At 34.8% G+C, this 22,488-nt stretch overlaps 2 protein-coding genes across 6 annotated transcripts; one reads left to right on the plus strand and one right to left on the minus strand.

Moving 5' to 3' along the window:
• Window positions 1-713: 713 nt before the first annotated feature.
• On the minus strand, window positions 714-4,466 carry LOC107904337 (uncharacterized). Of its 5 annotated transcripts, none has more exons than XR_005927142.1 (8): window positions 4,149-4,466; window positions 3,647-3,712; window positions 3,319-3,490; window positions 2,753-2,842; window positions 2,367-2,488; window positions 2,200-2,265; window positions 1,044-1,097; window positions 714-771 (listed from the first exon to the last, which is right to left on the minus strand). XR_005927142.1 is itself a non-coding variant. In XM_041113622.1 (7 exons), exons 3-7 carry the CDS (start codon window positions 3,462-3,464, stop codon window positions 762-764), a joined length of 366 nt encoding a protein of 121 aa, XP_040969556.1. In that variant the 5' UTR covers window positions 3,465-3,490; window positions 3,647-3,712; window positions 4,149-4,466; the 3' UTR covers window positions 714-761. The 5 variants fall into 5 exon arrangements, 3 of the variants coding, with proteins under 3 accessions (XP_040969556.1, XP_040969558.1, XP_040969562.1); XR_005927143.1 differs by having other exon boundaries at window positions 733-789; XM_041113622.1 differs by lacking the exon at window positions 2,367-2,488.
• Window positions 4,467-8,367: 3,901 nt separating this feature from the next.
• Window positions 8,368-22,397, plus strand: LOC107921814 (acetyl-CoA carboxylase 1). Its single transcript, XM_016851656.2, is given in 37 exon segments — window positions 8,368-8,862; window positions 9,605-9,980; window positions 10,338-10,544; window positions 10,628-10,789; window positions 10,950-11,042; window positions 11,134-11,229; window positions 11,375-11,548; window positions 11,957-12,050; window positions 12,146-12,333; window positions 12,452-12,502; window positions 12,590-12,629; window positions 12,754-12,878; window positions 12,967-13,083; window positions 13,154-13,228; window positions 13,305-13,361; window positions 13,499-13,603; window positions 13,774-13,860; window positions 13,980-14,171; window positions 14,244-14,432; window positions 15,447-15,557; window positions 15,653-15,739; window positions 15,844-16,020; window positions 16,254-16,331; window positions 16,424-16,546; window positions 16,721-16,990; window positions 17,076-17,416; window positions 17,754-17,991; window positions 18,083-18,435; window positions 18,543-18,756; window positions 19,263-19,436; window positions 19,551-19,743; window positions 19,746-19,818; window positions 19,820-20,895; window positions 20,898-21,425; window positions 21,428-21,493; window positions 21,496-21,698; window positions 21,787-22,397. Coding segments are annotated over 36 exon segments (6,789 nt in total). The 5' UTR covers window positions 8,368-8,862; window position 9,605; the 3' UTR covers window positions 21,844-22,397.
• Window positions 22,398-22,488: the final 91 nt, after the last annotated feature.

Consider the following 22,488-nt stretch of genomic DNA (forward strand, 5'->3'; position numbering starts at 1 on the left):
TTATTATTAAATATAATATAATTAAAATATATAATTTAATAAAATTCTTAATAATTAATATTCTTATATGAATTTACTCAAATCATAATATATGATACTATAAAATAAAATTTTAAATAATTAATATTAAATATATTTTAATTTAAATATATGATTTAATAAAATTTAAAATAATTATAACTAATAAATTATATTTTATGAATTTGTATAATTTAAAATAATAATTATTACATATAATTTAATAATAATATAAACTTTCATAAAATTCTTGATAATAAATTTTCTTATATGAATTTATACAATTTAAAATAATTAATATTAAATATAATTTAATAGTGATATATAATTTCATGAAATTGTTAATAATAAAATGTTCTTATATGAATTTACTAAAATCAATATATAACTTGAACATAATTAAATTATATTAAGAAAAGGTTAGATGAAAATGAAATTGTACATTATAATCCATATGTTATATAGTTTTACAACATCAAAAAGTTTGAACATTGATATTTAATGGTAAGAAAGAAATCTTCTAACCCATTCCAATCGGGCAACTGAAGGTAAACTAAAGAAAACGATCATTTGAGTTGGATGGTCGGGAATTTTACTCAATGCATCATACCGCTGATCGTCGGTTAAACCTTCAATTGACCATAAGGCTGAATATAAGTTTGAAGCTCTCTCTTCCATATTTTGATGTTTTTCTGACCATTGCTGAACTACCACCTCGGAGGCAATACTCCTACTGATTTGCTTCATAATGCTCTTTAAAAAAAATGTTACCTATTAGTAAAAACATATAACCTATTTTAAATTCAAAAAAGAACAATAATTATGCAGCAATAACCATAACCATAATTCAACAAGCTTTAATGAGCATTACAAAAATACAAACAACAGAAGCTGCTACAGAAGCTGCTAAAGAAATTAACCATAACCATATTCATTTGGGAAACACCAGAAGCTGCTACAGCAATACAGCCATGGAATCAGGGAAAACATACAAACAAAACCATGAATACCAATAGAAAACTAACCTGTAATGAGCAAATGGGGGACGAATGCGATGTGGAAGTGTTGGAACAAAGAACCTGTAATGCAAAAAGTGCTCGGATCAACCTTTTTTTTTTTGGAAAAATATTTATGCTATAGCTAAATATAGTATATCAAAGCACAACACAACCATACACCAATCATCATCTATGAGCCCTATCAAGCCTCTCACTATTCCCTCAAAAACATAAACACGTAAGATGTCACAGTTGGATGATCGGAAACATGCTTCTAATAGTAACTTTCATATTTTATTGTAGCAGTATAATTTAAAAGCAAAGCAGCAATTAAGAACGCAAAAAGAGGGAACTATGAAACTATTAAATCCAATTGCCAAGCTTTCAAAGGATTCATGACTTTTCTTTGTTCTGTATGATACCAGGCGACAAACCGTTAAACCCAATTCCAAGTTCAATAACCTACACTGAACTGCCTCTTCATTTCCCTCATTATCTGAAATTAGTTCTCACCTCAATAATTCTTCCTAATAAAAGACCCCTAACCAGCAAGTGTCCTCTTTTCATTACAATATGAGAAGCTTAAACCCTTTGCATTTTGTTTTTCAAGAATGCTGGAAGCAGTCATGGCACAACCATAAAACCAACCATATTAAGTAAATTCAGTGCCTAACATCATACATGTAGTAAGTTGCACTCAGTTAATACATAACAAACCACTGGCCTCTAATTCCCCCATATTCATCCCCATTAGCAAACAACACAATGCAGTCATATGTATCATCAGAAAATCATAGGCATGAACTCAATTTCTTAATTTTATGAAGCAAAGAATGCAAAGGCAAAAACCGTTCCAACAAAGAGCTTTTTGGACAAATGAAGAAACTTGAGATCATAAATAACAAAAATGGAATAAAAAAAAACCAAGCCCCCATACTGTACAGAAAAAGAAAAGCAAAATCTGCAAACAGTTTCCTGTTTATTCTTGATCAAACTTCCATAAAGGGAGAAGTATTAGGAAAAGAGATAGTAAGTACTTTCCATGTCCGTACATTAAAATAACTCAAAAATCTTCACTTTCAAACAAAAACGATCTTATCATCCAATGAATGACCGTAAGCAATTACCAATGGCAGCAATTCAAAAACAAAAATGGAGAGGTGAGAGATGATGGGATTCTCACCTATAAGGTTTTACAGATGATGTTTTGTTTCCTTGAATCCAGGCTTTAAGCAGATATTCATAGAAGCTGCAATAAACTGATTTATTTTATGCAAAACATTGAATAAAAAATTTGATGAAATATGAAGCCAGAAAAAAAAAGGACGAGGAAGTTTCAAATGGGAAGACCTATCACCCATAGCACCAAAGGTTATAGTTCCGTAAGCAGTGCCATCGTTAGGATTAACATTGATGGGAACCAAACCATCAGCAGGAAAAGTTTTACTAAGCGCAACAATAGCTTTCTCCACCTTATACATCAAAGCACAAGCAAGTTAATCAACCACCTCAGCAACCAATACACACTTAAAAGTTAAAATATCCTTTTTCCTGTTAAAGGGCCAGCACTTAAGACCTTTCAGCTATCTTTAGTTAATATAATTTAACCCAACTTCTAAGAAATAAGATTAGCAATTGGCTTGATGCGGACATAACCTATGAACTAAGCAATCCTAGCATGAAAATTATAAAAACATGAGGTAACATAAGCATGAATAAACATGAGAAGCATTTACCTTCTCCTGATACTTGGGATCTCCTGTTCTTTGTGAAAGAGCAATAAACTCCAGTTGCTCTGTCCCTGAATCTGCAAGAATACTATCACCCTAGGGAATAAAGGGTGAAAAAAAATCAAACTCAATGAATAATGTATATGTAAAAAATAAATATCAAGTACCAGCCCCCAAGTCACATAGTAGTGCTTACTGCTTAGAAGGTAATTTTTCTACTGATGGAATGACATAAACTACCATATAAAGGATAATGAAAGGCCTAACAATGATTTGTCAAATACAGACACAGAATAATCTCCAGTGCGCCTGATTGTATTTGTTGGATAACCAAATAACAGTTTTCAAGTCAATGCAGTTGAGCATCAATCTCAAGTATAGGAATCAGATAAATAAATGCTTCTACATAAGTCCACTCTAACCAAAATATGATCCATCATGTCTTCAAAATGTTGTTGAAGACAAAGAACAAGGACCCAGCCACCTTGCTTATTCATAGAACTTAAAATAACTTTTTACTGCTATAGCATCAAAGATACTAAAGACTAACAGCAGCAATGCAAAAAACATACCCCAGTCCAGCCAGGGTTATGTGCATTTCCACGAGCCAAGTTGATAATGTTATACGGGATCCCAGAAGGAGTATCCCATGCAGGTAGTAATCTATCTGCAATATCTCTAGCCTTTTCAAGGAAAATATTGTCGCCTGAAAGATCATATGTGCTCAGAAGTCCACCTACAACTCTAAATATTCAATTAGAATAGACAAGACAAATTAGTACAATATGAGTGTCAATTAAAAGGTAAAAAAAAAACTATTCAGAAGGGGGAAAAGGATCATGACTCATAAAATTTTCCTGATAAAACAATTAATACATATATAAACCTGTTAAATGCAACCTTATGGTTGTCTCAAAAACACTGGCATCATAGGTTTTATTAAAATCCAATGTGTTTGCAACCCACCTGCAAATATCAGCACAACTTACCTATCAGTATTAATTTAATCATAAGCCTTCCAGGAAAACAGTATACATATTGTGTGTGCTTAGAAAATGATGACAAGATAGAAGAAATTGGTGGAGCAACCAAATGCTTCCTTGCTCCACAAAGCACCACTGATCACAAGACAGAATTGTTCAAATGGCCAGGATACAACATCCTAGCTATCGTCAACAGTAGAGCATGTGCCACAATCAAATGCTTGACAAACATATAAGAAAAAAAGGAGACAGTAGGTTGAGGAAAGGAAGAGAGAGAGAAATGAAGAAACATTGCATCACATGATAAAAATTTGCCCCTATCTATTATTAATAATCTCAAATTGTTCATGATAAGAGAAATAAGATGATCAAAGAGTTTCTTACGCAAATTAAAAGGTCATCTAGTAAATGAAACTTACGTAAAGCTTTAACAAGGAAGCGATGACGACAGAATAATCAACGGAAGCAGTGGGAAATGGGAGGAGAAACTGATTAGGACGGAAGAGGAGAGGGTCGGGTAGGGAGGGAGGGTAAAACAGAGAGATGGGGAGGGAGGCCGGACGTAATAGCTAATACAGCGATTTGGGAAGGGATTGGAAAACACGGGAATTTGGGGATTAGGGGCGTATTGTAATATGCGCGTAATACCTATTACAGCGAACCAAACGCCGGAATAGGGGCGTAATGTAATACGCGCGTAATCGAGGCGTAATGGATTGGGTAATACGGCGAACCAAACACAGTGAAAATGTTTTAATTCAGTTCGACTCAATTCTAACGAAAAACTCACCTTAAAAACATGAATGGAGCTAACCACGCCAACTATCAGCTTCTAGCAAAATTCATACTTTTTTTTAATGCTTTTCATCATTGTTTCAAATACTATCCTAAATATACATTCGTAAGCAAGGAGTATTTCCCCGCACCTTTAAATTAAAGGGGAGGGAACTATGGTAGAAGGTATAATTAAAATTTTCAAAACACTCGAAGAATCTAATTAAAATTTATAACTTTCTAAAATTTGGGAACTTTGGATTCTATTACGTTACGTTTTAATATTGGGATATTTTAGTAAAAGTCCTGATCACGGATAGAGGTGTCATAGGTCGAGTTGAGTCAAACTAAATTTTTAGGTTCGGATTTGATTTAATCCAAAAAATGTGTTTAGAATTTTTTTCAAATTTATCTCATATAAAAAGCTAAAACCCAAGCCTGGTCTGACTGTATTAATTTTTTTTATATATTTTTTTTAAAATATAGTAGATACAAAATACTAAAAACATTAAAATAATGTTTCCCAACAAATTAAAAATAAATTTAAAAAATATATATATTTAAATAACACTAAGATATATACAACTTAACATGCAAATGCTTATAAAATAGTAATAAAATTAGCAATAAAAAAAGAGTTATACAATATACAAATAATAATAACAAAATAATAGGAAAATAATAGTGAAATGGTGAGAAAACAACAAGAAAATAATAGCAAAATAGTAAAAAAACAACAAGAAAATAACAAACAAAAACAATTTTGTTTTTAATTTTTGTAAATTCGGGCCGGGCAGAGCTCAGGCAAAAAGAGCCTTACTCGAGACTCGACTCGTTTTTTAAATGAATATTATTTTTTTATCCAAACCTATTTTTTAGGTTTATATTTTTACTCAAACCCTTTTATTTTTTTCAGGCAGACCTTAAGACCATATCTATCGTAAGTTAACTTTTTTAAAAAAATAACATTAGAATTTAGCGTGAAAATTAAGTTTTAGAATCTAGCGTTTAGAGTTTAAAATTTAATTATAAGTTTAAAGTTTAGAATTTCATTTTTGTTTAAGGTTAAAATTTAAGATTTTATATTAGTAATTAATATTCGTAAGATTTTAAAATTTAAGTTTTAAATGAAAATGGTTGAATAGTTTAATGATACTTTATAATTTTTTTTAAGTTGAGGGAACAAAATATAAATTTATTAATAATTTAATAATGTTAAATGTAGTTTAATTTTTTTTCTCATAATTTCTTCCTTCTTCACTGGCCACTAGTGTCCACTCATCTGAAGCTTTAAAGTTGTGTATGAAGTAATCACATCAAAATTTGTTAGCAAATTCAGATTAAATGGCAAGATCTTCAACATATCAAAGAATTTGAGTCTATTGGTTTATAAATTGGTTTGAAGAAATAAAATTCGGGTCGGGTGGGTTGAGGGGCGAAGTTAGAGGAATCAAAATTAAATTATAATTTTTATGATAGTAAAAATATAATTTTATCATTTTTAATAACTCATATTTTTATAATTTTTAAAAAATTAAATCAAAATTTTATTATTTTAGGGGGGCTAAAGTGCAATTTTACCTTTACTAATTTAAAATTTTAAAAATTTTAAAAAGCCTAAATAGAAAATTTTTCATTTAAGGGGGTCAGGCCCTTGCCAGCCCCTCGAACTACGTCCTAGGTAAATTTAATTTTTTAATCTAGGTTTGAGATTTGATGGTAGAATTTCAAGTTTAGTTGAAGCGGTAAAAAATTCACTCCACGTCATTGCCATCATTGAGCATTAATGATACGTGGATTTTACTTTATAGTTGCTGGGACTTTTGTTTATAATTTATACTATCCATGTTTATACTCTATTTATAATGGTAATAATGGTAAAAATTTCAAAATTTAAATTAGATTATAATTAAAAAATTATGTAATAAATATATTTATTTATGTAAGAAACAAAAGAAGCTTTGAATGAAATAACAAAATTGAATATCCAAAAATTGTAATGTCTTGAGTTCAAATCTTATTATGTGTGAGTTTTTATTGATTTTATATAAAATAGAAAAAACAAAACTACCCTTTTAATAATATAATTTACTTAGTAAAAAAATAATTTTTGATTTATTTCCCAACTAAGTTCGTGCTCTGTTAACTAGCAACATAAACTCAGTCAGGATTTTAAATAAAATGTAATATATATATTTATATATATTACATTTTATTAGTAGACATTTATATACAATTTACTAAGGATGTGTTTGGACACTACAAAATAATTTTAATCTCTTATAAATATAGTTAGCTGATAAATTATAATTACATTGTAATTTCCTATGCCATAGTAGTATATACTGTAATTACACAACTAAGTAATTTTATATTCATGAATATTAATTATTATAATAATTATCAGAGAAAAAAAATTCTCAACGAAACTTAAAAATCAAACATCATATATAATAAATTAAGAAAGTATTGATAATACGATTATTAATAAAATTAGCAAGAAAAATAAATATTTTATGTAATTTTATCTAATTACTCCATCTATTTCATGTTTGTTGGGTTATCCTCTCTAACATTCCCTCTCTAACATTCTATCTCTAACATTTAAGCATATATTCATTGTCATTATAAATTGGTCCTTAACTAAATATAAGTAATTAATAATAAACACTATGTAATTTAATTAAAATTAATAAAAATAATTTATAAAAATATTATATAATTTAATTAATTATTTAGTAGATTAAACTATATGGAAAATTATCACTTGCCAATAAAAATTTCAGATTATTTAAATAAAATTAATAAAATAGCAGATAATTATATAAATATATGTCTTAAAATAAAAATGCTATAATAATTTTATAAAAAATTAAACTTAAATAGTATAGGAACATGTTTGAAAACCATAAAGTAAAGTAATTAGATTTAAGTTAGTGGTGTATCTAGGGGTTAGTAAGTGCCTTGACCTCTCTAAAATGGAAAATTATCCATTTAGACTATTTAAAAATTTTAAAATTTAAAATAATAAAGTTAAAATTGTACTTTGACCTCCCTAAAAATGATAAAAATTTAATTTAATCCTTTAAAAATTATAAATATATAAACTATTAAAAATTAAAATTTAATTTCAATCCTCCCTAAAAAGAATTTCTGGCTTCGACCCTGATTTAAAAATAATTGTTTATAATTAGTCATATAATTACTTCAATTTTCATCCTCTCTAATAACAAGAGTTTAAATTTATTGGGACTCACTAATTATAATATTAACCAAATTTTACATTCAAATCCAATTATTCTTAACAAGTATTAACTGTAGTGATAAGACAGATTACAAAAAATATATATATATGTTGCGATATTATTAAAAAGACAACAAAAAAACCCTAAGCTATACAAAAAATATATATATATGTTGCGATATTATTAAAAAGACAACAAAAAAACCCTAAGCTAAATTATTTGTTGTTTTTCCAAATAATAATACTAAAATAACCAGATTTTTCATCATCTATTTAAGGTAAAAGAGGAGTAGTTTCTTCATGTAGTCTATAATTTTGTATTCTGTAGGCAGCCGGTGGTTAGTTGAGTGTTAAAAAGTTTTTAAAATAAGAAAATGAAATTGAGAGAAATTTTGTATTCTGTACGTACAGGAGTAAATGGGAGCTCATCAAATATTCCAAATAAAACAAGTAAGATACAAGAAGGGTTGGTCGAACAACAACACCAAATTCCCAACGAATAGTCAAAGCAGGACGGGCCACTTCCAATCTGTGAGTAATGCAAAATATAGGTGACAGATCCTTCAACCATCTCTGCATTCTTTTGTCTTATAGCCAAGTGAGAGTCTAAAAAAGTGGGGGGCAACCATTCCAAAAGCCAAAGAATTGTAGCAGTGGAAAGGTAAACCAGTAAGGTGGTAGATGGCAACTACAACAGTCTATCTAAAATGACCATAATTACATAAAAAAAAAAGGAGGAGATTGAGAGAGAGAAAGAGAAGGTTTGGGGGGTTGTGGCAGGGGCAGGTACCACGTGCTGGGTGTCATTAAAAGGGCCGTTAAAGGCTCTTTAAAGAATTCACCTCCCTTCCGCTACCCCCAAATCTAACTCTCTTCTAACACTTAACTGCTCTTGTTTACAATTCTTCTTCTTTTTTTCTTTTTATCATTGCTTTGCATGTTGTGAATTCAAAACACACATTTTGTTTCGTCTTTTTGATCCTCTTTGTCTCTTTCCTTTCTTTTCGCCAAAGATAAATTTAAAAAGTATAAATACTTCAAGCCCATATACCAATTTGAAACACTTTGTTTTGCTCCCCAACCTTCCTGGATTGAAGTTCCTTCTATTCTCTCAGGTAAGGTTTCTCATTTTTTTTTCTTGGGTTGTTTACTGAATTGGGTTTTTTTTTCTGAAGCCATGAAGTGACATTCTAGTTGGGAAAAGTTTTCCTTTTTTTGAGGGTGGGTTCGTAATTTTGTTGATTGAGGTTTCAGTTTGGTGTGGATTTGAAAACAATAATTTTCAACTTTTTGAGGGTTTTTAATGAGTACTTTTTTTTTCTTTCTTTTTTTTTTTGTAAATTTGTGCTCTTGTTGAAATGGAATGTTAATGTGATCCTGCATCTGGGAAACTTTAATTCTAGGCTGTGTTTGGTTATAGGAACTTGAATTCATTAAGTAATGGATAAACTATTATTTTTAGTCCTAAAGTATGATTCTTTTGATACCGTGTTCACTAAAATAAGCTACGAGTGAAAGGAAATAATTAAAGGTCTTAATTACGTCAAATTCTGTTATTTGCGCCAAACAGAGCTTTAATACATTCATGGGGTGTTTCTGCTGCTAGTCCTATCAGATTTCTCTTTGGTTGGGGCTCGGTTCCATCATCCATGGTGTTGCTTGATGGAACTATTGAGTCATTTACACGTTTAACGAAACACTTCAATTCTCAAAGTCTCAATTCAGAATCAGACTACTCTTTTTCAAAGATTCCCTCTTGAATTTGTTTAAACAAACTGAGAGAGTAACATTTAATTTTATTATTGGTTGATATTTGAGTCCTCATCCTTGTTGGTTGTGTGATTTCTGAATATGCAGCATGTTAGAGGCCCAAAGGTCAGCTATGGCTGGTGTTGGGCGTGGAAACAATGGATACATAAACGGGGTGTTGCCGATCAGGAGCCCTGCTACAATAAGTGAAGTAGATGAATTCTGCTATGCACTTGGAGGGAAGAAGCCAATTCATAGTATATTAATTGCAAACAATGGAATGGCAGCTGTCAAATTTATACGTAGTATTAGGACTTGGGCTTATGAGACATTTGGCACGGAAAAGGCGATCTTGTTGGTGGCCATGGCCACTCCCGAGGACATGAGAATCAATGCAGAGCATATTAGAATTGCTGATCAATTTGTTGAAGTTCCTGGTGGGACAAATAATAATAACTATGCCAATGTGCAGCTTATCGTAGAGGTGTGTTTAGTAGACTCTTTTTTCTGGCTTCAAACTTTCTCTTTTGTAGATGAATTGCCCTTTCAAGAAGCATTTCTGTTAAGTACAAAGGAATCTCACTACAGTTGGTATATCCTTGTTCTAAATAATAATTTTGCCCCAGATGGTTCTGACACATAGATTTTCAGAGGCTTGTAGCTTTAAGCATTACTGTAGAATCCTAGGGCATGAAACGAAAATTGATAAATAGAATGAGATTGTGTTCTTGTGCTTGCTAGTTATGGCCAACTTAAGCTAGTTCCCCACATAGTATGTTTAATCATATAAAACATGCTGCAATTCTATATTTTTGACAAATTATATTATGTGCTGACTCAGATGGCTGAGATAACACATGTTGATGCTGTTTGGCCTGGCTGGGGTCATGCATCAGAAAACCCTGAGCTCCCAGACGCACTGAATGCAAAGGGAATAGTTTTTCTTGGGCCACCATCCATATCTATGGCAGCATTGGGTGATAAGATTGGTTCATCATTGATTGCTCAAGCAGCAGATGTGCCCACCCTTCCGTGGAGTGGCTCTCATGTAATTCTCTGTTGCCTGAAGGTTACAAATTGCCCTTTTCCACGGCAGTTTCTCATACACAATGCTACATTTCTGTTTGCCAGGTGAAAATTCCAGCAGACAGTTGCCTAGTTTCAATTCCAGATGAAATATATAGTAAAGCATGTGTTTATACAACAGAGGAAGCAATTGCAAGTTGTCAAGTTGTTGGTTATCCTGCAATGATCAAGGCCTCTTGGGGTGGTGGTGGTAAAGGCATAAGAAAGGTTTGCTTCATTCATGAAATATTTTGATGTTCTGTCCATAGCAAATTTAATTCATTAAATGCTTTAAGTTAACCCCCTTTAAAGTTACTGTACATATTTTGCTAGAAGTGAGATTGATTTAAATACATTTCATATAACTTGAATTGGTTTGACTTTCTAGGTTCATAATGATGATGAAGTTAGAGCACTATTCAAACAAGTGCAAGGTGAAGTTCCAGGTTCACCTATATTTATAATGAAAGTTGCTTCTCAGGTGGGATTATCTGCTACAATCGATTTCAATGAATTAGCAGGAGTTTAGATCTTTTCTGACAAACCATTTGGTGTATTCTTTCTCTTATTAGAGTCGCCATTTAGAAGTCCAGTTACTCTGTGATCAGTATGGGAATGTCGCAGCTTTGCATAGTCGGGACTGTAGTGTTCAGAGGCGTCACCAGAAGGTATTTTTGTTTCTATTTTAGAGGCTATTTTTTGAATGTTAATTTTCTGGAACAAATGGGGCCCGCAGCCAAAAAAGGTGTATGCATCTGTTGCATATATATATTCCCTTCAAGATCTGACATCATGGTCCTTCATCTGAAATAGATTATTGAGGAGGGTCCAATTACTGTAGCTCCGTTGCAGACTGTGAAAAAGCTAGAGCAAGCAGCTAGAAGATTAGCTAAATCTGTTAGTTATGTTGGAGCAGCTACTGTTGAATACCTGTACAGTATGGAAACTGGCGAGTACTACTTTCTAGAGCTCAACCCTCGGTTACAGGTGTGATATAATGATTCTCTCCTCACTTCTGGAACATGGCATATGGATTAAGCTGTCACATTCATGCAATTGCAATCATATTTGTACCATTTCAGTTTGCTTTATTCATTTAGTGCAGTTGTGCCATATATTAATTTTATATGCGTTTAAAACGGATGTAAATTACAATGCTAACTGGTAGTTAGCACTTAGCAGTCTTGGCTAATTGGACCATTTGGAAAAGCATTCAGCTTTATAACCAAAAAGTATGTGGTGATATGACATTTCTATGACTTGTTTGGTGGGTTTTCTCCTTGTTTTGGTGTGAACTTATCAGAAGGAATGAAAAAATTGTGATTTTACAAGGTGAACAGTTCGTTGTTCATCATATTATTTAAAATTTTAATGTTTAAAAATTAACTCCAACAGGTGGAGCACCCCGTCACTGAGTGGATTGCTGAAGTTAATCTGCCAGCTGCCCAAGTTGCAGTTGGGATGGGTATCCCTCTCTGGCAAATTCCTGGTATGATGTCAACATCCATTATTTATCCAAACAGTTTTTAGCAGTTCATCTAAATCTGTAAATGATGTGTGTGTTTGTATGCTTGATTTGATTAGAAATACGGCGATTCTATGGAATGGAACATGGTGCGGGTTATGATGCATGGAGGAAAACATCTGTTGTCGCCACTAGTTTTGATTTTGACAAGGCAGAGTCAACTAGGCCTAAAGGTCATTGTGTAGCTGTGCGTGTTACAAGTGAGGATCCAGATGATGGGTTTAAACCTACGAGTGGAAAAGTGCAGGTTAGACTTACTAGGTTTGAGAAAAATTGTACTTCAAATATTTCTTCTTCTTTTTTTTCTTTCACTGCCTTTTCTTTTCTTTTCTTAAGCTTGTATTAAGGTCCATGAATTTGTGCAGGAGTTGAGTTTTAAAAGCAAGCCAAATGTGTGGGCTTACTTCTCTGTGAAGGTAAATCTTTTAGTTTTTGGCCAAATTAATGGTTGATTGACCCTTGAACTTACAACAACAATGCTGACAATAATAATTGATTTGCAGTCAGGAGGAGGCATTCATGAATTTTCAGATTCTCAGTTTGGTAAGTATTACACTGATAAATTTCTGCTTTTTTAATGAATGTTCTTAGACAAGAAATCCCCTGTGCATATACATTATTTGTTATAAAAATCATTATTTCTGATAATAGTCTAATCGTACCTCAGGACATGTCTTTGCCTTCGGGGAATCCAGAGCTCTAGCTATAGCAAATATGGTTCTTGGGTTGAAAGAAATTCAAATCCGTGGAGAAATTCGTACTAATGTTGATTATACAATTGACCTTTTACATGTAGGTTTATCACTTGAATAACCTTTTTTCTGTATAGAAATTTATTGCTTCAGGAACACTAATTTTTACCTGCTTAAATGCTTTACAGGCTTCAGATTACAGAGAAAATAAAATCCACACAGGTTGGTTGGACAGTAGAATTGCTATGCGAGTTAGAGCAGAAAGGCCTCCTTGGTATCTCTCAGTTGTTGGAGGAGCTCTCTATGTAAGTTCTCATGCATTAGAATTGATTTTTCTGTTCATAGAATCCTTGTTTTACACTTTGTACATTGCAGAAAGCATCAGCGAGCAGTGCAGCTATGGTTTCAGATTATATCGGTTATCTAGAAAAGGGTCAAATCCCTCCCAAGGTACAGTGCTAAACCTGAGTTGCTTTTGTTATGTGGGTCTTTGTTAACATACTGATGCTGTTGCTCTTGATTGCAGCACATATCACTTGTGCATTCTCAAGTGTCCTTGAACATTGAAGGAAGCAAATACACGGTATGAATTTATGATAATGTCACTTTACCACCATTTTAAGGGTTTCTTTTCTAATTGGCAAGAACTTATAGAGACTTTAGCTTTCATGTTACTGAACACATCATAGTTAACATTTTGAAAAAAAAAAATGTACCCAGATTGACATGGTTAGGGGGGGACAAGGAAGTTATAGGTTGAAGATGAATCAATCAGAGATTGAAGCAGAGATACATACATTAAGAGATGGTGGTCTATTGATGCAGGCAAGAATTTCTCCCTTGAATGTTCAGAACGATTATTTTGCATGTTTTACTTTTGCCGATGTTTATTTCTCTTTTATTTTTCTAAAACCTCATATTACTGACCTTGGGATTATTATAACAAATTCTCTTCTTTTCTGGCTCTTCTAATGCTTAGTTTAAATTTATTACAGTTGGACGGGAACAGTCATGTTATTTATGCTGAGGAAGAAGCTGCTGGTACTCGCCTTCTAATTGATGGAAGGACTTGCTTGCTGCAGGTGCCACTTATTCCTTTCTTTCTTATGCTGCTTTACTCCAACTCAAGGGAAAAGCTCCCTTTTCCTTTTAACCACAAAATTAAGGTGTGATGGTATTTATGTTAATTTTCATTGCGCAGAATGATCATGACCCTTCAAAATTAGTGGCAGAAACACCATGCAAACTGCTGAGGTTTTTGGTTTCTGATGGTAGTCGTATAGATGCTGACACACCATATGCAGAGGTTGAGGTCATGAAAATGTGTATGCCTCTTCTTTCTCCTGCTTCTGGAATTATTCAAATCAAAATTTCTGAAGGTCAAGCCTTGCAGGTAAACTACATTTCTATATGGGAAATATAAAGGTTATATTTTTGTGGAAGTTAAGTGTCATTGATCTTGCAGGCTGGTGAGCTCATTGCTAGGCTTGATCTGGATGATCCTTCAGCTGTTAGGAAAGCTGAACCATTCCATGGGAGCTTCCCTGTACTAGGGCCTCCCACTGCAATTTCTGGCAAAGTGCATCAGAGATGTGCTGCCAGTATAAATGCAGCCCGCATGATCCTTGCTGGTTATGAGCATAATATTGATGAAGTAAGTGTTTCTCTATCCCATAGTAATATGGTCATAGGGATTAAATTGCACAAGAAATCAGCAAATATCTTCTTCAGTAGTTTTTTTGTCAACTTACCAAGTTCTCTTAATTAAATATCTCTTAAACAATGGGTGCATGGTTTAAGTTGTTAAGCATCCAACCTAAGCTCAATTGTAAATGGGTGTGGGGCCTAACATGAATATAAGACTTCTGGAAACTCAATAGTCAACTGATGTGGGATAACACTACGAACACTCCCCCTCACACGTAGCTCTCAAAGGCCTACATGTAGGCAACCTCCCTGGGGGTCAGCAACTTCACATGGTGTTAGGCAGGAACAACAAAACACACCTTGGCTCTGTTACCAGATTAAGCATTCTATTTAAAACTAATATGTCAGAAGTGGTGGGACCCAACTTGAATATTGGATCACACCCAATACTTAGTAGATGCAGGATAACACCAATCAAAATTAACTTTCCACTCTTTTAAGTTTTTGCTAGTTCTTATATTATAACGAATTACATTTGCTAAGTGGTGTTGTTATCCCTCATTAAGTATTGGATTCTATGTGGCTTTATATTAAATCTACTGCCAATTGGTTTTAGGTTATATTTTGTTCTTCCTACTTGACTCCATGTGAGGTCGGTGACCCCATGTGAGATTGTCCATGTGTAGACATTGTGAGCTACTTGTGTGGTAGTGTTAAGTGATGTTACTCTACGACTAATAAGTATTCCACTTCCTGTGGTATTATTTTAAAGTTGAGCCCCTATTCCTACTATCAGTTGGTTTTAGGTTGGATGCTTAACAACATGAAAATGAAACTATTAAGTCAGAAATGGAAATAAATATATCCCAATAATTGCGATGCTATAATATCTACATATAACTCATGTTTAGAGTCACTTTTTAAACTTTGAAGAACTTTTGCTGAAAATAATGAATCTTGATTTGGAACTTAACTTTTGGATTTTGACTTGTGACATTAATTGGTTTGACATGTGTTACAGGTAGTTCAAAGCCTCCTAAATTGTCTTGACAGTCCTGAGTTGCCTTTCCTCCAATGGCAAGAATGCATGTCTGTTCTAGCAGCCAGGCTTCCCAAAAATCTTAAAAATGAGGTATATATGCTTGATTTTATCTCAGGTTTTTTTCTCTGGGTAGTGACTTTAGACCTGTATCTTTTGATCTGATTTTACTTCTTTAATTCTATCAGCTTGAATCAAAGTATAAAGGGTTTGAAGCTATTTCTAGCTCCATGAATGTTGACTTTCCTGCCAAATTATTGAAAGGAGTCCTAGAAGTGAGTTCCCTTATCCCACACTCCTAAGTTTGAAGTCCACTTTTTTCCATCTATTTTTATTCTCTGGAAAGTTTTAACACATGGGGCACCTACTTTGATTGCAGCTCCATTTATCCATCTGTCCTGAGAAAGAAAGGGGATCCCTAGAAAGGCTTATTGAGCCATTGATGAGCCTCGTGAAGTCTTATGAGGGTGGAAGAGAGAGCCATGCCCGTGTTATTGTGCGGTCCCTTTTTGAAGAGTATCTATCTGTTGAAGAGTTATTCAGCGACAACATCCAGGTAACTTTTGTCTCAAAGGAAATTATGGTCATCATATTGTTAATAACATTACCACAGATGACTTTGTCATTATTGTTTGTATTGACAAGACTATTCTGAAGTATCAAGACATCAATTCAGATTTATATATCTTCAAGATCATATCTGCAAAGTCCAGTTACAGTCTTCAAGCTTTTGAGTGTGTATTATTTTGTTTGCAAGTTTAAACGAGTCTTTTCAATGCAATATCACAGGCTGATGTGATCGAACGTCTTCGACTTCAGTATAAGAAAGATCTTTTGAAGGTTGTGGACATCGTACTATCTCATCAGGTATTGATTTGTAAGATTGTTTTTTTTAATGTTTATTTTTCCTAATGTACATTATTCCATAACCATGCTATGCAATTTCTTTTGGCCTGCAGGGTGTCAAGAGTAAAAATAAACTGATTTTCAGACTCTTGGAACAACTTGTTTATCCTAACCCTGCTGCATACAGAGATCAACTAATTCGGTTCTCTGCATTAAACCATACAAGTTATTCTGAGGTTCGTCAATGAATTAAGTTACTCATTTTAGCATATTCTAAGTTTATAATAACGAGTTTTTAATATTGTGTTCTTTGTATTCGTCATTTGGTTTTCCAAAATTCTCTTAATTCTTCCTTGTAGAAGATATTTGATTGTTTCATAGGGAGGCTGATTTTTTTAATTTGCATGCAGTTGGCACTGAAGGCAAGTCAATTACTGGAGCAAACCAAATTAAGCGAACTTCGCTCCAGCATTGCTAGAAGCCTTTCTGAATTAGAAATGTTTACTGAGGATGGTGAAACTATGGACACTCCCAAGAGAAAAAGTGCCATTAATGAAAGAATGGAGGCTCTTGTAGGTGCTCCTTTAGCTGTTGAAGATGCTCTTGTAGGCCTGTTTGATCATAGTGATCACACCCTTCAGAGGCGGGTTGTAGAGACTTATGTTCGGAGGCTATACCAGGTGATAGGTCTCAACTCTTACTATTTTTTCTTATGCTAGTTTGGGATTATCGCATCCTCATTTAACTGGTTGTATTTGTCATCAGCCTTATCTTGTAAAGGGAAGTGTCCGGATGCAATGGCATAGATCTGGTCTTATTGCTTCCTGGGAATTCTTGGAAGAGCATATTGAGAGCAAGAATGTGTCTGAAGATCAAATGTCTGATGAACCATTAGTTGAGAAACATAGAGAGAGGAAATGGGGAGCCATGGTTATAATTAAATCTCTCCAATTTTTGCCTGCAATTATCAGTGCAACACTGAGGGAAACAACTCCTAACCTTCATGAAGAAACTTCAAATGGATCCCTAGAACCAACTACCTTTGGAAACATGATGCATATAGCACTGGTGGGCATCAACAATCAGATGAGTCTACTTCAGGATAGGTATGTTTTCTTAACTTTTCCTTGTTTTGAAATCTGTAGCTGAACTAACATTGCTTCTTGTGAAAGCTTTCATTGTCATTTATAGTACCAGAAATTATGCAACTTGATGAACTCTAAAGTCAAAGTCTAATGCATATATGTTTAATTCAAATCTGATAATACCAAGATGAGATAAAGTTTGGTTGTATATAAATTCAAACTATTAAAAGTCCTACATTGGATTGGTCCTCTGTTTTTTCATCATGTTTGCTAAAGACACTATGTTTCTAACTGAATGTAGGGACAGAATCATAAATCATTGATTTTCTTAATCATCATCTATATTTACTACTTGCAGTGGTGATGAGGATCAAGCTCAAGAGAGAATCAATAAGTTAGCAAAAATACTTAAAGATAAAGAGGTAGGGTCAAGTCTACGATCTGCAGGTGTTAGAGTCATTAGCTGTATCATACAGAGAGATGAAGGGCGAACACCTATGAGGCACTCGTTTCATTGGTCAACTGAAAAGCTCTATTACGAGGAAGAACCTCTTTTACGCCATCTAGAACCTCCTCTATCCATATACCTTGAATTGGTTTGCTATTTGAACTTCTGTTCCTTCATTTTCCTTCAAAGAAAATATTAATATGCACCTTTAATCTGATAGTTATTAAATCTTAATCCAGGATAAGCTTAAAGGTTACCAGAATATACAGTATACACCATCACGTGACCGCCAGTGGCATTTATACACTGTTGTGGACAAGCCAGTACCAATTCAGAGGATGTTCCTCAGAACACTTGTCAGGCAGCCTACTTCCGATGATGGGCTTACAGCATATCGGGGACTTGATGTTGACATGATGCGTAGTCAGTCAGCTATGTCTTTTACGTCAAGGAGCATCTTGAGGTCCTTAATGGGTGCAATGGAGGAGTTGGAGATTAACATGCACAATGCAACTCTAAAATCTGACCATGCACATATGTATCTTTGCATCTTACGAGAACAACAGATAAATGATCTTGTGCCTTACCCCAAGTAATTAAGCCAATATTAAATTTCTAGTGCCTTTTTTTCCCTCCTCTTCCTTCCGCATGGTCGGTGAGCATTTTATAAATTTTCTTACATTTGAGATATTTCACCAGGAGAGTTGACCTAGATGCTGGACAAGAAGAAGCTGGAGTAGAGTCAATCTTAGAAGAACTGGCTCAGGAACTTCATGCATTTGTTGGTGTAAGAATGCATAAGTTGGGTGTTTGTGAGTGGGAAGTAAAGCTCTGGATGGCATCATCTGGACAAGCAAATGGTGCTTGGAGAATTGTAGTGACGAATGTGACAGGCCAGACATGCACTTTACATGTAAGTTTTTATCTGGTTAATAGTAGTGCTTCAAGAATTCTCCTACGGGATCTAGCTATAGTGCTTATATATGGAAGAGAGAGAGGGAAAAGTTTTCTCCCACTAGCAACTTTTTTGGTTTGCAGAGACATCATACACCATAGCTTACAAATCTTAATGACAGCCAAAAAATGGTTAAATTGTGAGGAACCATAGACCACAAATGTTGCATCTCTTTTGATTTTTCTTTCTTTTCCCTCCCTTTTTTCCTTTATGTAGTGCTCTTTCTGATTTATTTACATATTGAGATACGTGGTTTCAATTAAAAAGAAAATCCATATATTACCTTTTTCCTTAGATCATTTAGCAGAATGCATTCATGTTGCTGAAAGATATCCAGCTGTATGGTATGAGAACCATACATCACTATCCAACTAGAACCAGTCTAATCTCAAGCTCAATGAAATGGAGTTCTCATGAATGAATTTAGGCCATATAAAAATAATATTGCTGTGTTGTACTTTCAGATATACCGAGAACTAGAAGATACTAGCAAACACAGAGTCGTATACCATTCTCTTTCTGTAAGGGGTCCTCTGCATGGTGTACCAGTTAATGCTCAATATCAGGCTTTGGGTGTTCTTGACCGTAACGTCTATGGCAAGGAAAATAATACCACTTATTGCTATGACTTTCCATTGGTAAGCACAGTGCTATGGGCATACAGTGATATTGGCTGTTTGTTCTTTTCCCTTTTTATGCTCTGAATCCATAGCAGATGAAAGCTATATTACTGACTGCGGTATTACTTGTAGGCATTCGAGACTGCCTTGCAACAGTCATGGTCATCCCAGTTCCCAGGTATTAAAAGACCCAAAGTTAAACTTCTTCCTAAGGTTATGGAGCTTGTATTTGCTGACCAAAAGGGTAACTGGGGCACTCCCCTTGTTCCGATTGAGCGCCAGCCTGGACTCAATGATGTTGGCATGGTAGCCTGGTGCATGGAATGTTCACTCCTGAGTTCCCTTCTGGAAGAACAATATTAGTAGTTGCGAATGATGTGACCTTCAAAGCTGGTTCTTTGGCCAAGAGAGGATGCATTCTTCCTTGCTGTAACTGATCTTGCCTGCAGTAAGAAACTGCCTTTAATTTATTTGGCTGCTAACTCTGGTGCCCGTATTGGGGTAGCTGAAGAAGTCAAAGCCTGTTTTAAAGTTGGTTGGTCTAATGAATCCAGCCCTGAGCGTGGTTTTCAGTATGTCTACTTAACTTCTGAGGATTATACTAAGATTGGATCATCAGTCATTGCACATGAGATGAAGCTGGCCAGTGGAGAGAGCAGATGGGTGATAGATACCATTGTTGGGAAAGAGGATGGTTTGGGAGTTGAGAACTTAACTGGTAGTGGGGCCATTGCTGGTGCATACTCTCGGGCATACAAGGAAACCTTTACCCTAACATATGTGACTGGTAGAACTGTGGGAATTGGAGCTTATCTTGCTCGTCTTGGCATGCGGTGCATACAGAGACTCGATCAACCCATTATTTTGACTGGTTTCTCAGCATTGAACAAACTTCTAGGTCGTGAGGTGTACAGCTCCCACATGCAACTTGGTGGACCTAAAATCATGGCAACAAATGGGGTTGTCCATCTCACCGTTTCAGATGATCTTGAAGGGGTGTCAGCCATATTGAACTGGCTAAGTTGCATTCCTCCTCGTATAGGTGGTCCACTTCCCATTTTAAATCCATCAGATCCTCCAGAAAGGCTTGTGGAGTACTTACCTGAAAATTCGTGTGATCCTCGGGCCGCTATTTCTGGTGCTTTAGATAGTAGTGGCAACTGGAAGGGAGGTATTTTTGACAGGGATAGCTTTGTGGAGACGCTTGAAGGTTGGGCTAGAACAGTTGTGACAGGAAGGGCAAAGCTTGGAGGAATCCCTGTAGGAATAGTTGCAGTTGAGACACAGACGGTGATGCAGGTTATCCCTGCTGATCCAGGACAACTTGATTCCCATGAGAGAGTTGTCCCTCAAGCTGGACAGGTATGGTTTCCAGATTCTGCTACAAAGACAGCTCAGGCAATAATGGATTTCAATAGGGAAGAGCTTCCGCTTTTCATTCTTGCCAATTGGAGAGGCTTTTCTGGTGGGCAAAGGGATCTTTTGAGGGCATCCTTCAAGCTGGATCAACCATTGTTGAGAATCTTAGAACATACAAACAACCTGTCTTTGTGTACATTCCCATGATGGGTGAGCTCCGTGGTGGGGCATGGGTAGTTGTGGACAGCCGGATCAATTCAGATCATATTGAAATGTATGCTGAACGCACTGCTAAGGGTAATGTACTTGAGCCAGAAGGAATGATTGAAATCAAGTTTAGGACAAAGGAGCTACTGGAGTGCATGGGCAGGCTTGACCAACAGCTTATAAACATGAAGGCAAAACTTCAGGAAGCAAAGAGCAATGGAGCCCATGCACAGATGGATTCTCTGCAGCAGCAAATAAGATCACGTGAGAAACAGCTTTTACCAGTATACACCCAGATAGCCACTAAATTTGCCGAGCTTCATGATACTTCTCTGAGGATGGCAGCGAAAGGGGTAATAAAAGAAGTAGTTGACTGGGATCGCTCACGATCTTTCTTCTATAGAAGATTGCGCCGGAGAATTGCTGAGAGTTCTCTGGTCAAATTGTAAAAGATGCTGCTGGTGATCAACTGTCGCATAAATCTGCAATGGACTTGATCAAGAAATGGTTTTGGATTCCAGTGTTGCAAAGGGAAGAGAAGATGCTTGGGTTAATGATGAAGCTTTCTTTTCATGGAAGGATGATCTGGGAAATTATAGTGAGAAGCTACAAGAACTGCGGGTCCAAAAGGTATTACTTCAGCTTACGAATATTGGCAATTCATCTTCAGATATACAAGCTCTACCTCAAGGCCTTGCTGCCCTTCTAAGCAAGGTAAACCATCCAACTATCTTTTCTTACTTTTACAGCATTCTTGTTTATGTCTCTCAGAACCTATTGATAATGTGTTAATCTAATGCAGATGGAGCCATCAAGCAGAAAACAAATGGTTGATGAACTTCGTAAGGTGCTCGGTTGATTAAATTACCTATAAGATCCTGGGTTTTCTCATTCTTCTGCTACTTGCATTATATTTTGGTAACTTGCTGCCACACCTGGCGTGGATCTTCTGTAACAATTCACGTAGCTTCATGAGAAGTGGTGGTGGCAGAGTCCTTGGTGCAGCCGGTAGCTTTTGTAAGTGTAAATTAGCAGGTTGTAGTTGATACGAGTATTAGATTTTGTGCCGCTAGGAATCATTGGGCAGTCTCAGTTTGATGTGTTTGCTGCAGATGTGATGAAACTTTGCTCATATATTTTAATTTTTGTAATAATGTGTAGGGAAGTATCATATTCCTACTTGTGAATGCAAATTCTTTTAGGGTGAGGATATTGTGCCACTTTGCTTGTTCTGCATTGTTGGTGACTTGGCTTTGATATTTTTTATCATAGACAATAAATTGGCTAGTAAATGCTCCCACTTTCATCCTTCAGCACATGAAATGTTACATTTTCATAGGAAATTTATAAAATATACAACGGAAGTGGTTGTCTGAGTTTGAACCTGACGATTACATATGATTACATTTGAAATATCTTCCTCTCTGGTGATAATTATTTCTTGTTGCTTTTCTTCTTTTCTCGTTCTTTCTTCTTCAAGTCTTGGATCCTTTTCTTCTCTTTT

The sequence above is a fragment of the Gossypium hirsutum genome, chromosome A01 (genome assembly GCF_007990345.1).
Source record: "Gossypium hirsutum isolate 1008001.06 chromosome A01, Gossypium_hirsutum_v2.1, whole genome shotgun sequence".
Taxonomy (NCBI): domain Eukaryota; kingdom Viridiplantae; phylum Streptophyta; class Magnoliopsida; order Malvales; family Malvaceae; genus Gossypium; species Gossypium hirsutum.